Source organism: Haemaphysalis longicornis, unplaced genomic scaffold (genome assembly GCF_048455015.1).
Source record: "Haemaphysalis longicornis isolate Haplotype H1 unplaced genomic scaffold, Haemaphysalis longicornis Haplotype H1 scaffold_12, whole genome shotgun sequence".
NCBI lineage: Eukaryota > Metazoa > Arthropoda > Arachnida > Ixodida > Ixodidae > Haemaphysalis > Haemaphysalis longicornis.
Genome location: NW_027526225.1, coordinates 97,212,371 through 97,226,229, shown reverse-complemented (window position 1 = coordinate 97,226,229; position 13,859 = coordinate 97,212,371). Strand labels below are relative to the sequence as shown.

The 13,859-nt window shown below is 48.3% G+C and overlaps 1 protein-coding gene across 2 annotated transcripts in view; it reads right to left on the bottom strand.

Annotated features, from left to right (window-relative positions):
• LOC144163044 (uncharacterized) overlaps positions 1-13,859 on the bottom strand; it is a 136,210-nt gene that overhangs the window by 107,885 nt on the left and 14,466 nt on the right. For both annotated transcript variants that reach the window (XM_077693829.1, XM_077693830.1), the window contains one exon: positions 9,958-10,164. In XM_077693829.1, the coding sequence (XP_077549955.1) occupies positions 9,958-10,164 (207 nt within the window). The remainder of the gene's footprint in view (positions 1-9,957; positions 10,165-13,859) is intronic.

Sequence of the window (13,859 nt, the reverse complement as noted above, 5' to 3'; positions counted from 1 at the left end):
TTGGGAATATTTCCGTTATCGTGATTTTGTTAATGCGTTTTTTACTCTGGCTGTTACTATATCAACAGATAGACGCACAAGACTTCTATAATGGGTTAAATTACGCTTAATATAGGCTGTCTTCTGTGTCACTGGGCTGGGTTAGATTAGGTTTGTTGAAGTTGGGCTGGATTTGGGTAGGTTACGACGCGTTCGGTTAGGTTACGTTCGGTTCGGTGAGGATATGTTAGGTTAGGTTACGCTGGGACGTAATATTATTCAGCCAATTTTCGGCCAGCCAGCTTTGATGAAAACTGCCGTGAGAATTTCCCGGAGGGAATTCTCACGGTTGCCGTCAGATTAGACGCAGCCTTTTTATTACGGGAGCATGGGCAAGTAAGGCGCCGCCAACGTGTGGGGATACTTCTAGGAGCTGTTCTACCGCCTCTCCTTTTCGGCTCAGGTCAACAGAGGGGGTTTCCGCAACATTGGTGGCCTGCCACCGCCCGTCCAGACCCTCAACCATCTCCAGATCAACCCCACGAGCCGATGTGCGACGTACTTCGGTCGAACCCACAAGATGGACGGGCTGACCTACGCAGTGCCGGCTACCTCTAAGGCAGCGACGTGGTACGACCGAGTTCAACACCACCAATATTGACCTCACTTGCCTCGCCCAGAGGTTGGTGATGGAGAGCTGCAGGTGGCATTTGAACGACACACTGCTCACGACGGTCTCGTCGCCTCCGAATTGATATTAAAGGTGGGGCAACGTGTTCGCCTTACTGGAACTGAACGACATCTTGCGGCAAGAATTCGCGATTTGCGGAGCTGCACAGTTTGGAGCATAAAATTACGTAACGCAGGGCTTTTGAAGTGAACGAAATGTTGTTACTTAAGATAAGTAGTGTTTCATGTTAAACTGCTGCTCTATACATAGGTTGTCACCCTCTTGTTAACAGTTAACGGTGTTGACGATTTCTACAATTACTGCATCTCCGGTCACCCTTGTTCAAAAGGAAATATGGTTCGTGCATGGGCACATAGAACTCTATTTGGACACTTTTTCAGGGTGCAGTGTCATCTTCTGTATTCATCGCACAGGATAGCGAACGGCACTATATTTTACGGGCATTCCCGCCCCAGCAACAACTGGAGCCTGTTCGCAAAATCTGCGCACGCTATCGCAGTCAGAGACACCCCGAGATTTTTTTATAACATTTTTTTTATCAAATTTCGCGTTTTTAACGCACCGAAGCCACACCTATCTGGCCATGAGGCGCGCCTCTTGAGGGCCCGGAATTAATTTTGACCCCCTGTGAATCTTTAACGTGCGCCGAAATCTCGACACACGGTCGTTTTATGTTTTCGCCTCCATCACAAAAGCAGCCACTGCGGCCGGGATTCAACTCACGTCCTTGGACTCAGCAGTACTAGGCCTTAGCCACGGAGCCATAGACGCTGCTTGGAGCACCGTAACCTCCCCGGATGCTTCATAAAAGATGGCAAACCGCTTTTTATGGTTATGTACTTCACTCAATAGACAGAGGCTCTCCTCAAAATCAGCGCACGTTATCGCAGTCAGACACACTGCGACTTTCTGAACAACAATATCATGAATTTACATCACCGCTACAGTATGATCACTGATCATTATTTCACAGAAGAATCAATATTTCACCAAAGAATTTAAAGTTGCGGTAAAAAGGCGTGTGGCACAGCGAAAAACCGAGAGGTATGTAAAACCACGAGTGTAGACTGACTATGGAAGACGAGTGCGGAAATACTATGTTCCGGAAATATTCAATGAATTGACTGACGAACTATGTACGATAAACACGAAACGGAATCGCAACAAACCAATTAGGAAATGGTGTGCATGTTTAATAAACATTGAGAAGGTAACGCAACTTGACATGTCGGGATTTTTGCACCGCCTTGTGTTCAACTTATTTATATTCATGTTCCTTTATGTCTGTACGATTTCGAATTCGCATTGAATTGTATTCCTGTTCCTGTGAGTGTGCTAATGGTGTATTCCTTTGACAAGAGTTACTGTAACATTAAATTTCTCTTGATGAATTTTCGCGAGCAAGAAGACACGCCTTTCGAGTGTGCGTTGTATGTTTTGTTTTGTTTCATGCAATGGGAAGTGCTCATTGTAAATAATCAAGTATTAAATAATGAAGTATTACTGTGTTACTTTTCATCAAATGAAATAGAAATGTGTTGTTTCATCAACTGCCTGGTCACTTTACAAACTCTGCCTAGTCTGAAATAACCACAGGAATACCGCAAAAGCCTAACGAGAATTCCTCTCATACGAAAAAAAACTCTGTTGTGACAACAGAATTCTTGTTGTTACTACAAAGCCATCTGTTGTTACGACACAGATTTCTGTCGTAACGACAAAGTCAATTTTCTCGACGACAAACATCCCCGTAGGGTCAACAAAACTGCCATTTACGCTAATCTTCACAATGAGAAACAACATTCAAACCATGCGCAACTACTGCTGGAACACCGGGATCACGACAAGACAAAAATTCGGCAAGACGAAACATTAAACTTAGGACAGGATTACGCCACACGACAGAACAGTAGAATCACGACACGATAATAATACGACAAGACGGCAGTACGACTCACTAAAATACGGCAAACTACACAATTTTTCTTGTCATCTTTTTCGATTGGGTGCGTGCTTAGATTGGCCAGAAAATTAATCGTGTAGAGAAGACTTGGACAAATGAATGAATGAATGAATGAATGAATGAATACCCGCCGCGGTGGCTCAGTGGCTATTGCACAGCGCTGCTCAGCACGAAGTCGCGGGTTCGATTCCCGGCCGCGGCGGCCGCTTTTTTGATGCAGGCGAAAAGCAAAAACGCCCGTGTGCACGAGATTTCGGGATTTCGGGGCACGTTAAAAATCCCCAGACGGTCAAAATTAATCCGGAGCCCTCCACTACGGCGCGCCTCATCGCCTGCGTTGTGTCAGCGCGTTATACCCTACAATGAAATTGAATGAATGAATGAATGAATGAATGAATGAATGAATGAATGAATGAATGAATGAATGAATGAATTCTCGCTCATTCACTGCACCTAGCAGGCCCCCGCTTTCCCACCACGCCAGCCGGCAGATCCTTCTGACCACCACGAGACATGGCCGCAGCGGCCACATGTCAGTTCGCATTCGCCGTCGGATGAAATGGCGGGGCCTGAGCGACGGGGTGCGAGTCAGAATAAATGCTGAGGAAACCAAGACGAAGACGACGACGACGCGGAGGAGGAGGCTGCTCCTAATGCAGAAATCGATGAAGCGGGCCGATTTTCGGAATCAATGCGCCATCACGGGCCCGGAGAGCAGAGCGCGGGCTAGATGAAAACAGACAGCGACCACCAGAGCCCGGCCGGGTCGACGACGGAGGAGGAGGCCGAGACGGGCCGGGAAAACAAACCGGGGCGCTGCCGCAAGACGAGGGAAGGGAGCGAGCTAGGAGAGCGCGGCGCTAAAAGCCGCCGCGCGGACGCTAGGCCGGTGCAGATACGGAGGTGATGAATGCGATGAAAGGTCGCGAGGAACGTTCGCGGAGGATTGAAACTTACCGCATCGGGTACGGGTTTGAGCAACTTTGGTTATCGGGGGGCGGCGCGTCGGCAGCCTCTGACTCGTGTCAGAGAGACGCGCGTGTTCGTCTGCTGTGCTCTCGCGATGGGCGAGTAACCTTCATCTTCGCAAACTCTTAGCAAAACTTTAAAAAGAGACATTGTTGGCATCATCATCATCATCATCATCAACAACAACAACCACAGCAACAACAGCCCATGAGAAGGACTTGCTGCTGGGCGAGTTGGTGCGAACTTTGCGACATGGTTTTAGCGCTACAAACGGATGAACACAAGAAAGAGGACGGGACAGGCGCAACTAACAGGCACTGCTAACAGGCGCCGATGTTTCGTCAGGCCAAAATTCAAGGCAGAAGCAGGGACCAAACAGCCCGTGAACTTTTAGAGGCGTATCACATAAAGAAAAAAGGAGGCGACTGTGTTAGCGACACGTCTATATCTGTGTATGCCTGCGAGATGAGTTGGTTTGACACCACCCTTCTGTAGCCTCCTACATTGGTTAGTGAAGTTCTGCGCACACCTCTTCTGCGCATCTTGCTTCTTTCGTTTCCTATATATTTCGTTGCACGTCATGGCAATAAAATCAGTTGTTGGTAGCGCCTATCCCGTCCTCTTTCTTGTGCTCGTCTATTTGTAGCGCTAAAACCATGTCGCAAACAACAGCCCAGTGCTGTCCACCGTAGGACGAAGGCCTCTCCATTTGATCTCCAACCTGTCCTGCGATGCTCCAATCCATTCTTTGCCCACGAATATCCGTATTTTGTCCCTCCATCGAGTTATTGGCCTTCCCCTTCTTTTAGACCCATCTCTTTGTACCCACTGTTACCCTAGTTTTCCACCCGTTGTCAGCCAGTCTACGATTGCAGCCTATTTGCTTCTTCTTCGCTGCCGTAACGGCCTTTGCTCCATCATTGCTGCTTTAAATGTGAGCTTCAGTCTTCTTTTTTTTTTTTTTGCATTGATAATCATTGGACATCGCCTTGGAGGAGCGTACGCTATGACGTGTCTTTCTGGTCCCGAGCAAGTGTTGCAACGATTACGGCGAACGCTGGAGTCTTTCTCGTTCCAAGCAAATGTTGCCATGATTACGGCGAACGCTGGAGCTTTTTTTTTTGGCCAATCTCCCTAAGTAGGTACACTTGGCTTCACAAACGTGCGCCGGGGACGCTGGGCGGCCGTCACAAGGCAAGCACACACGAGCGCTCGGCATTCTCTTGGTTTTGTTAACCGTCGGGCGGTCACCGCGAGGGCAGTGCTCTGCAATGTCTTCGTATTTTTAAACTGCGGTCACGAAAAACTACGATTTGCTAAACGACTTCGCTGTTAAAAGACACATTTATCGAAAAAGGCAGAATTGCGCTTCCCTGTATATTTCAAGTTGATGGATACTTAGATCGCTTAGATCGCTTAGATCGCTCTTAGATCGCTTCACTCACGGTGTCCAATCACGGTGTTGAAACATTTGAAAACATACGCGTACGACGACCGCGTTGCAAATGCAGCCCAGCCCGCTTATAAGGGACACACCGGTTATATACGTTTTTCGCCATATCTGGACATAAAATGCATGTACTCGAATGGTAACGGGAAACGAAGCTTTGTTCTTTATAACCGGGATTTCGTTAAAACCGGGTTCGCTATGAATCGGCTATACTGTAGTACGCAGCAGGGATGCTGTCATTTTTCCTCACAGTGACGCCACCTGCTCAACTGCATGGCTCGCAGGTTCCAGTCATAACAAGATTCATGCAAGTTAACTTTGAGGACGTCATACAGAACGATCGAAAAGGCACTGGTCGATACGTCTTCTTGACGACTCTTCAAAAGCTCTTCGCGCTAGTTAAAAATAAATAGAGTAATAATAATAAAAGCCTGCTAAAAGCACTTCGCCCTCGCGACGCAGTAGGTAGTACTTTACAGAACAAGCTGCCGAATTACCCTGCATACGGTTCACGTCTACGCATTTTTAAAGGGTACGTCTAAGTACTATTCGCCATCTAAATAACCCTACGCCGGAATAGGATACAGGGCAAATGTGAACATTCAGCACTAGGAATATTAATGCGCACCTGACCTCCGCGGCAATGTACGGCGAGGCCTTTATGCATTCAAACGATTCAAAATGCGCCTCCGCTCCAGATGTCTGCCAGTTCATACGCCCCTGGTCCCTCTGCAGTCGTGCGGTTCCAAAAATAAAACGCTCGGCTTAAAAATATGCATATTTCTCCTTTAATCTGTCTCTCTCTTAAAAAAAAAAAAAAAGAAGGCAGAGAAAATCTGGGCAGCAAAGGAAAAGGGGAAATGCAATTAAGGTTAGCTTATGACATGCGTGTTCGTTGAATACGGTGTTCAAATACGGCTGTCGGCTGTCACGAACCACGCGCTTTCATCCGCTGGACCTAGCCATATGCGGATTGCTGGCTTTCCGGACTCGTTTTTGTTTATTTCTTCAGCGCTTCTTTTAACGGCAAAGCCTGTAGCAGCAGTAGCTGAAATTATATCCGTAACGTCCGTATTCGTTTTACGCTGATTGCTCGACCTTTACTTTTCCGCCATCTCACAGCGACGACCCGGAATTATGCAATCTAATGCAGCCGGCACGCTTGAGTGAATTGCGTTTTAATTCGTGCAAAAAAAAACGTACTCCCAGATTACATTTCTTGAGATGAAACTGCTCAAGGCTCTTTACTGAACTTTACTTCGAGACAGATGTAGTTCTCGCGTGGTTAGAAAAAACATTTTTCGTCAAGGCCTAATCACACGGGTTCTCAAGTAAACATAAACCCCGCATATGCCAGACGTTTATAGACCGAAGGCCCTGAAACACCCGATTAAGGGGTGTTACCTTCTTAACTGAGTCTATTTCAAACGCCCAGTTTCTTTTGTTTTTTTTTTTTGTCATTGCCGATCGCAATTTCGTCTGTAGTAGCACCAAAGATTACTAATACCCGTTACCCGGTTACTCAGTTAATGATTACTCGGTTAATACTCATCCTTGCTCGGTTAATACTAATACCCGTTACCCGTTACTTGGTTAACGCTTACTCGGTTTATACTTACTCGGTTAATACGAATACCCGTCACCCGGTTAATCGGTTACTATTTAATCGGTTAATACTAATATTTACTCGGTTAATATTTACTCGGTTAATACCAATTATCGTTGCCCATTACTCGGCTAATACTTCAGTCGCACTGTATAAAACTTTTTAACAATATTAAGGACAGTTCAATAAAAAGCAAAGAATAAACGTGACGCATCTGATGCGCACCGTAAATCGTTCAGCGTCGCCTTGGCATGGCGACGGTGCCGCTTTCGCTACGGCGGCTTATAAAGAAGGCCTTCTGGAGGACTCATCATATGGGGCTGACTCTGCCGCTCTCCCTGGCTAGACTAAAAATTTACGGCTAATTTCTCCTTCGAAGAAGCAACAAATAGTGAGATGATGGACTGACTAAAAAGTAGACATTTAATCTGAGAAAAAAAAACTGCCAGCCACTGCACGTAGACAATCACACCTGCACCTTACATGATCTATGCACACGACGACCTCAACATGACCACCTACCATTCGTGTCAGGCTTGACGAGTTCGTGGGTGACATAAAACTCCGGCTATCTGCTGTGTAGCGAGAAATGTTTTAGGGGCGAAGCTCCTTAAGGCGTGGGTCTGTCCATCCTCGACGTATGTATGTAGCCACCTCTAGTTTAGTTCTTGGATTGTTTACTAGATGGCGTGGCTACCTCTAGTTTAGTTCTTGGATTGTTTACTAGATGGCGGGGAGCGTTGTAATAAAATCCGTTCGCTGTTGGCGCGCGCTCGGAGTCGCCCGATGGATAAGGCTGCAGATGTGCGAGCCCGCGAGGCAGAAGCGCTCCGTGAAGCTGCGCGACGCCGCCGTCAATATCCTGCCGTACGAGAGCGGGAGGCCGAAGCGTGTCGTCTGGCTGCGCGACGACGCCGCCAAGATCCCAGCGTTCGAGAACGAGAGGCCCACTTAAGCGTCACGGCAACGGCGCGAGGACCCTGCCGTACGCGAAGCGGCACGGCTGCGGCGCGAAGAGGATCTCCAAAACGTCAGAGAACGGGAAGCGGCGAGAAAGCGCGTGTATCGGCAGGCAGACCCCGATGCAGTGAGAGCTCGTGAGGCGTCTGCAAAACGCATCAGGCGAGCTCAGCCCCACGGTGCCGACGCGCGGTTTAAGCGAGACTTTCTAGACGTTACGTTCGGACACAGATGTAGTGGGCGAACTTTCACTGAAGAGTCACGGTTTTACCGATGATTTCCCCTCAGGAGCTTCGCCCACTCATCATCATTCACCCCGTGGATATGCTGTGAATTTTTTTCGGGTAGTGTCACCCTCCTGCCCTGGAGGCAGTGCTGCTAAGGCAGCTTCAAACCGGGTCCCTACCCACCCCGGCTCTGATGCACCAAATGTATCCGGAGGCATACCCGACTGACAAGTGCCAGCTCTGCTGCAGGGAGACTGCAGACCAGAAGCACCTCTTATGGGACTGTGTCACGAGCCCAATGGAAGCGACGTCAAGAACCATCCCACCACGGCTTGAAGAAGCCGCAAGGAGCTACACCTACGAAAATCAACACTGGGCCGTCCAGCAGGTCCTGCGGGCGCTCGCAAGACATGAGACTCGCGAGTCGGCAACGGCGAGCTCACGTCTCGGATGAGTAGCCACCAGGACGACGCCGAGGCCCGCGTCGCGGCGCGTAAAAACGTCGTTCTGCCGGCCTAAATAAAGTTTTTTCAATCAATCAATCAATCGGGCGGTGTCATACGCCACCGGCATAAAAAAAACCTAGGAGTAAAGATAGCCTTCGTGCACGCATAGTTTCATATTAATTTCATGACCTAATTTGCTTATTTCGTTTTTTAATATTAATATACCAATTCGGAGTGTGAACGGCGCGGAAAAAAAAGTCGAAAGGCGGAGCGGGCAGAGGTGGAGATGCACCGATCAGAAAATGTCGCCGGAAAAACACGGGAAGTTTGCTCCGACAAGGAGAACGACTTGTCTAGCGAGACCGGAAAACACATGTGCCATAAACATAGATTCAACTTTCTATGAATTCTTGAATATTTTTAAAAATTCACATATAAACCCGTTTGCATAATGTTACATCGTATCTCTAAAGGGTAACCACGAGGCCAGCAATTTTTTTCGCCAGCAATATTGCAGCCAGGGCTTTCGGAAACACCTTAATCAACAAAAAAATTTTCCAGAAAAATTGGAGAAGGTCAAGCGCCAGACCTGGGAGGTTTGGCGTGGAATGACCCCTTCACAAAAACAGTCAATATCCTGCACCTGAAGACGGGCGGTGGTGGCGTCATTATGGTCTATTCGCTTGACTCGCGACTACATCTTCCAGTTAGGGGTACTGCGCACGCGCCCTGCGGATCTTGTAGCTTTTTTCTCTGGAGAGGCGCCAGTGTGGCGGTGGGAGGCTGCGGCGAGTTTGCTTGTAATGGGCGAGAATGTCTGTGTATCCACTCAGTGGGTGGGGTTGATCTTGAGGAGGTAGAGATTGGCCACCGTCGGCAATGGCTCAGTGCATCAAATCACGAGCCGCGGCGTGAGCCGCTCCATTGCTGGGGATGACAGCATGGCCAGGAGTCCAGACGATGCGGATATCAGAAGTTGTTGAGCAGTTTGTGAGGATGAGTAGGGCTGACAATGAAATTCTGCCGATCTTGTAGTTTCGGCAGGCTGTCTGCGAATCGGTGAGGATAGTAAATTGTTCAGGGCGACCTCATCTTCCCCACCCAACAACCTTCCCTCTGTGCTTACTGTCCCCAGCCTGGCACCCTCTGCCATATCATGTGTAAGTGACAACGTACTTTAGACTTAACCCCCCCCCCCTTCATAAGCCCACCTTAGAGCAGTGGAGGGCTTCCCTGGCCAGCCCACACCCGAATACCCAGCTCAAACTGGTGACCCGAGCACGGGCGGCCAGCCGAAGTCAAGGCATCGCGGACTAGGGGTGCCTTCCACGGGGCGAAGCCCACACATCAGCCTCTGCTCGCTAAATAAAAATATTTTCTCGCCCTCTCTTAACGCATTAGTGAGGGGGAGGATGACCGCCAGTGTCTTCTATGATCGTGAACATGGTTCCAATCATCACTAGGCCGGGCCTCTGCTTAACCCGGATTTCTGACGAAGCAGCCCTACAATAGACCGAGACAGGCTACAGTGGTGGGCCGAAATAGGGCGGAGATCACTATAAACTACCCTCTTATATTACTAATGCACAGCGGAAGCCACAAGAGAATGCATCATCACGAGAAGAGCAAAGCATCGTCAGCTTGGGTGTTCCGCAGCGTCCCTTACCTGCGCATACGGGCACGGGCCTGTCCCAGCGGCCGGCATTGCAGGTGGACACCGAGTCGCCGAACAGCGTGTACCCGGGCCGGCAGATGTACTTGACCACGCGTCCGCGGAAGCGCAGCTTGGTCAGTCCGTTCCGGAAGAAGAGCCGGGGGTTGACGCAGCGCGGCACGCTCGCCCGGCTCGGACGCACGGCCGGAAAGCGAAACGCTGCGCGGAAACAACACAAGAGGTCTCGGTCAGAGCTGCCGACACAACGGGCGCGCCACCGGTTGACGAAAACAAGGAGAGACGTGCCGCGTCACGTATAAGTGGCGGTGACAGCGAAGTTATTGCTCGGCAGCCACAACGTCCACGAGGGTGCCGGTTTAGGCCTGTTGGTAGAACATAACAAAGAATTGAAGCGCTAGGACAATGGGACAAGCGAGTGAACACACACAAGGCCGTCACTGCTATAGCGTTTACGCTATGGCAGTCACGGCATCCGAATTAGAGGGCAGCAGATAGCAAAATTTAGGCTATGCAGATCAGGTGAGGAAAGGGTCCCCGGGATGAGGAGAGGTGTGAGAGGCACAGTTGGCAAGCTGTCGACTGACTTTAGGGCAACACGTGGATTCCCGGAGCAGAGTTTCCCTCCACTTTCGAGGTCATTAAAACGTTTACTCTCCCTTTTTCTATGTCTCCCTCTCTCTCTCCTCTCTCTCTATCTTTCTCGCTCTCTAGCTATCTATCTTTCTCTGTCTCTTTATCTCTTTATCTCTCTATTTCTATGTATCTTGCTGTCTATCTCTATCTCTCTATCTCTCTCCATCTCTGTCTATCGCTATCTCTCTACTGTCTCTATTTTTCTCTCTCCCTCTCTCCCCCCTCTCTCTATTTATCTATCTCGCTCTCCCTTTATCTATCTTTCTCTCTATTTCTCGCTATCTTTCTGTCTATCTCTATTTCTCTCTCTCCCTCTCTCTTCATCTCTCTCTCTCTCTCTCTCTCTCTCTCTCTCTCTCTCTCTCTCTCTATCTCAGTCTCTCTCTCTCTTTGTCTCTATCTCTGTCTATCTGTATCTCTCTCACGTTGTGCAGCATACCACGATGCTGCTTCGGCGCCATCTTGGCCAGCACTGTTTCAGCAAGGCGGGAGGAATGAGGGAAAGGGGGGGGGAGCTAAAGTTCTAAATTTTTCTTAGTTTCCACGTGATGTTGCGCAGCGTGACAGGTCGCACTTACACCGTTTCATTTAATAGCCGTGGCGTACAGCTGAAGAGAACCCTCATGTCAAGAGAGAAAAACCGACAACGTCGCCGCGGGATTCTCGGCGGATAAATATTCCACAGACGCGGAAAAAGAGACAAAAAAAGAACAGTGAACTGCAGTTACATGGTTAGACGGATTTCGCGGTTGGTGAACTGATTGAATTTTTTTGTGTTAGACACTGCGACATCATTTCAGTTTCGTTTGACAGACAGACGAACGAACGGACAGACAGACAGCGAAACTTCCGGATTGTCGTAATTTATGAAAAGTACGAGTTGCCTTATCAGCAACAGTATGCGCTCTTATCTATTGAGACACCAACTCCACCTGTACGTAGAAACAGTTTTAAAGTAAGCAGTCAGGTTTTCCGTAAATAACACCGCGATGTGGATGCACACATTGTTTCGGCTTCGAAATGCTGTTCTCCGCTCTTTTTTTTTTTTTCATATGGCACAGTCGAACCTCGTTATAACGAAGTAGTACCGCGGCAGCAAATTAATTCGTTATACGCGATATTCGCTTTTACGGAGGTAAAGGTAAAGAGGTAGGGGTAAAAATCGGCTCTAACAAATAGGCAATCTCGCTCGCACAAAAATACTTGACACAAAACTGCAATTTTGGGGCTTCCAACACACCATAAGCAAGGTAAACCTTACTTTTCTCCTTGTTGCATTTTCAGCTCAATGAGCCAGAACATGAATACGTGAAATTAAAACAGAACATAGTTCGCTTGACAAAACAGGTCTGCGTCGTTATTTATTTAATGAAGGATGGGATCTTCATCTGGTCGCTACTCACAGCACTGAGCACGATGACGATTTCCACAGTGTACACGAGCAAAAGGGCCTTTATACTTCTGCAGTTACGAAAGACAGTTTTTTTTTCAAGTAGCTTTTAAGACTCCTGGTCAAATATTTCTTCGTTATATCCGATATCTCGCGCTCCTCTCACGGTTTCAATTTTGTTATAAAAGAATAAGTGTCATTGAAATAAAGCGTCCCCAACCAAAGTTTGCATTTAGTTCGTCGCTATAGCCGATAATTCGCTATAACGAGGTTCAACTGTATATGCTCACTCTTATCTCGTCGTTGCCCGCGTGTATTCTTTCGTAGCAAAAAGAGAGGAGTGACTGGCATTCTCCTGTTCTTCCGTGTTCAAAAAGGATAAGGGATGGAATGTCAGACCGACTTCACGTCACTCCCACGAGGGATTACGACAAAAACTCACTCAAATTTAAAACAAAACGTTGGGTACGCTGCGAGCGGCGACCGACACTGGACGCCGCGACCAATCCTGTTTCATAGCGTTCCTACATGCTTGTACATTAAGTGGTAGTTTTAGTTGTCTATTTTCAGCGCCCCCAGTCTCTTTCCGAGACGATAGCAGGTGGGCTTACAGCTTGGGCATACATAAAGCGCCTAATACAAAATGACAGTGAGAAAAACAACAGCCCACGGTTCTCTAACTTCATCATTCCCTTACTTTTATCGGTAAATAAATAGTCGTATCGTTATTGTGTGGCTGCTATAACCAAACGAAAACATATCTGGGGGCCCGTGGCTTAGTCGACAGTAGTCGAGACTTCTTACAAGCGAAAAATCGCCATCGAGATTGTAACGCATCCAACCAGTGCTCATCCCCGAAACTTCCAAGAGGGATACGCGGAGAACGGAGCAGCCCTGAAAGCCAGGCATTTATTATACCAGCCTTCCTCATGAGACAATGACGTTTTCCTTTTCTACGTCAGCCTTATTTAAGTACACAACAGCGAAGAAAACCTGCTCCCCGCTGACTACGGCTCGCTGGGCAATCTTTTCGTTCCCCTTTTTTCGCCCGTCTTATCAGTAACTCTGTCGAACAACGTTTCGTCCGAGTGCCTGGATTCTCCGCCCTATCACCACAGCGCTCGTACGGCAGTATAGCTGCAGCTATAACTGCGTGCCGTGTTTACCGCCCGATTCCGCTGCGGATTTGTTGTTTCCACTCAGGGCTCAGCAAATCGAAGTCGATCGAGCTTTGATACACTTCGTTCTATCCTCGTTCCTCTTGATTTCCTTCGCCGTCTCTTCCTTTTTTTTTTTTTTTTTTTTTTATCGCACGCTCGTTCGGTCTTGTCTCATCACCCGCAGCGAACCGGATGGCCGCCTGTTTTCCCGCGTGTCGTCTGCGCGCACGAGCGCTGTAATGGTTTGTATCTTTGCTGCATTTTTTTGTGCCTTGCTTCTCTTACGGCCCTGGTTAAGTGCGGCGAAACGATGTATATCTCTGCCAACAAGTCGCCCACGCTGTATGGAGCACGCAGTGTTTAAGCTCGTTTCATTACTGGTTATGAATGTCACTTTCCCATCGCCAGTATTTCTCGCTGTGGTGTTGCTACCCGTATGATTAAAATATAAGGGTTTGATGCGACGGAGCAACACCTCACCGGGGTGCTGCGTCGTAGATCATATGGATTAACTTCCGGCCACGTGAAGATCTTTAATGCGCGCCGAATCCTCGATACACGGATGCTTGTTTTTTTTTCTCGCCTCCATAAAAAAAAAAAAATCTTTATATTATACATAAACCCGGGGCGAAGGGCCAGTGGCTAAGCGCTGAGCTTCTGAGCCCAAAGACCCGGGTCAGGTTCCGGTCGTGACAGAACCATTTTTCTGG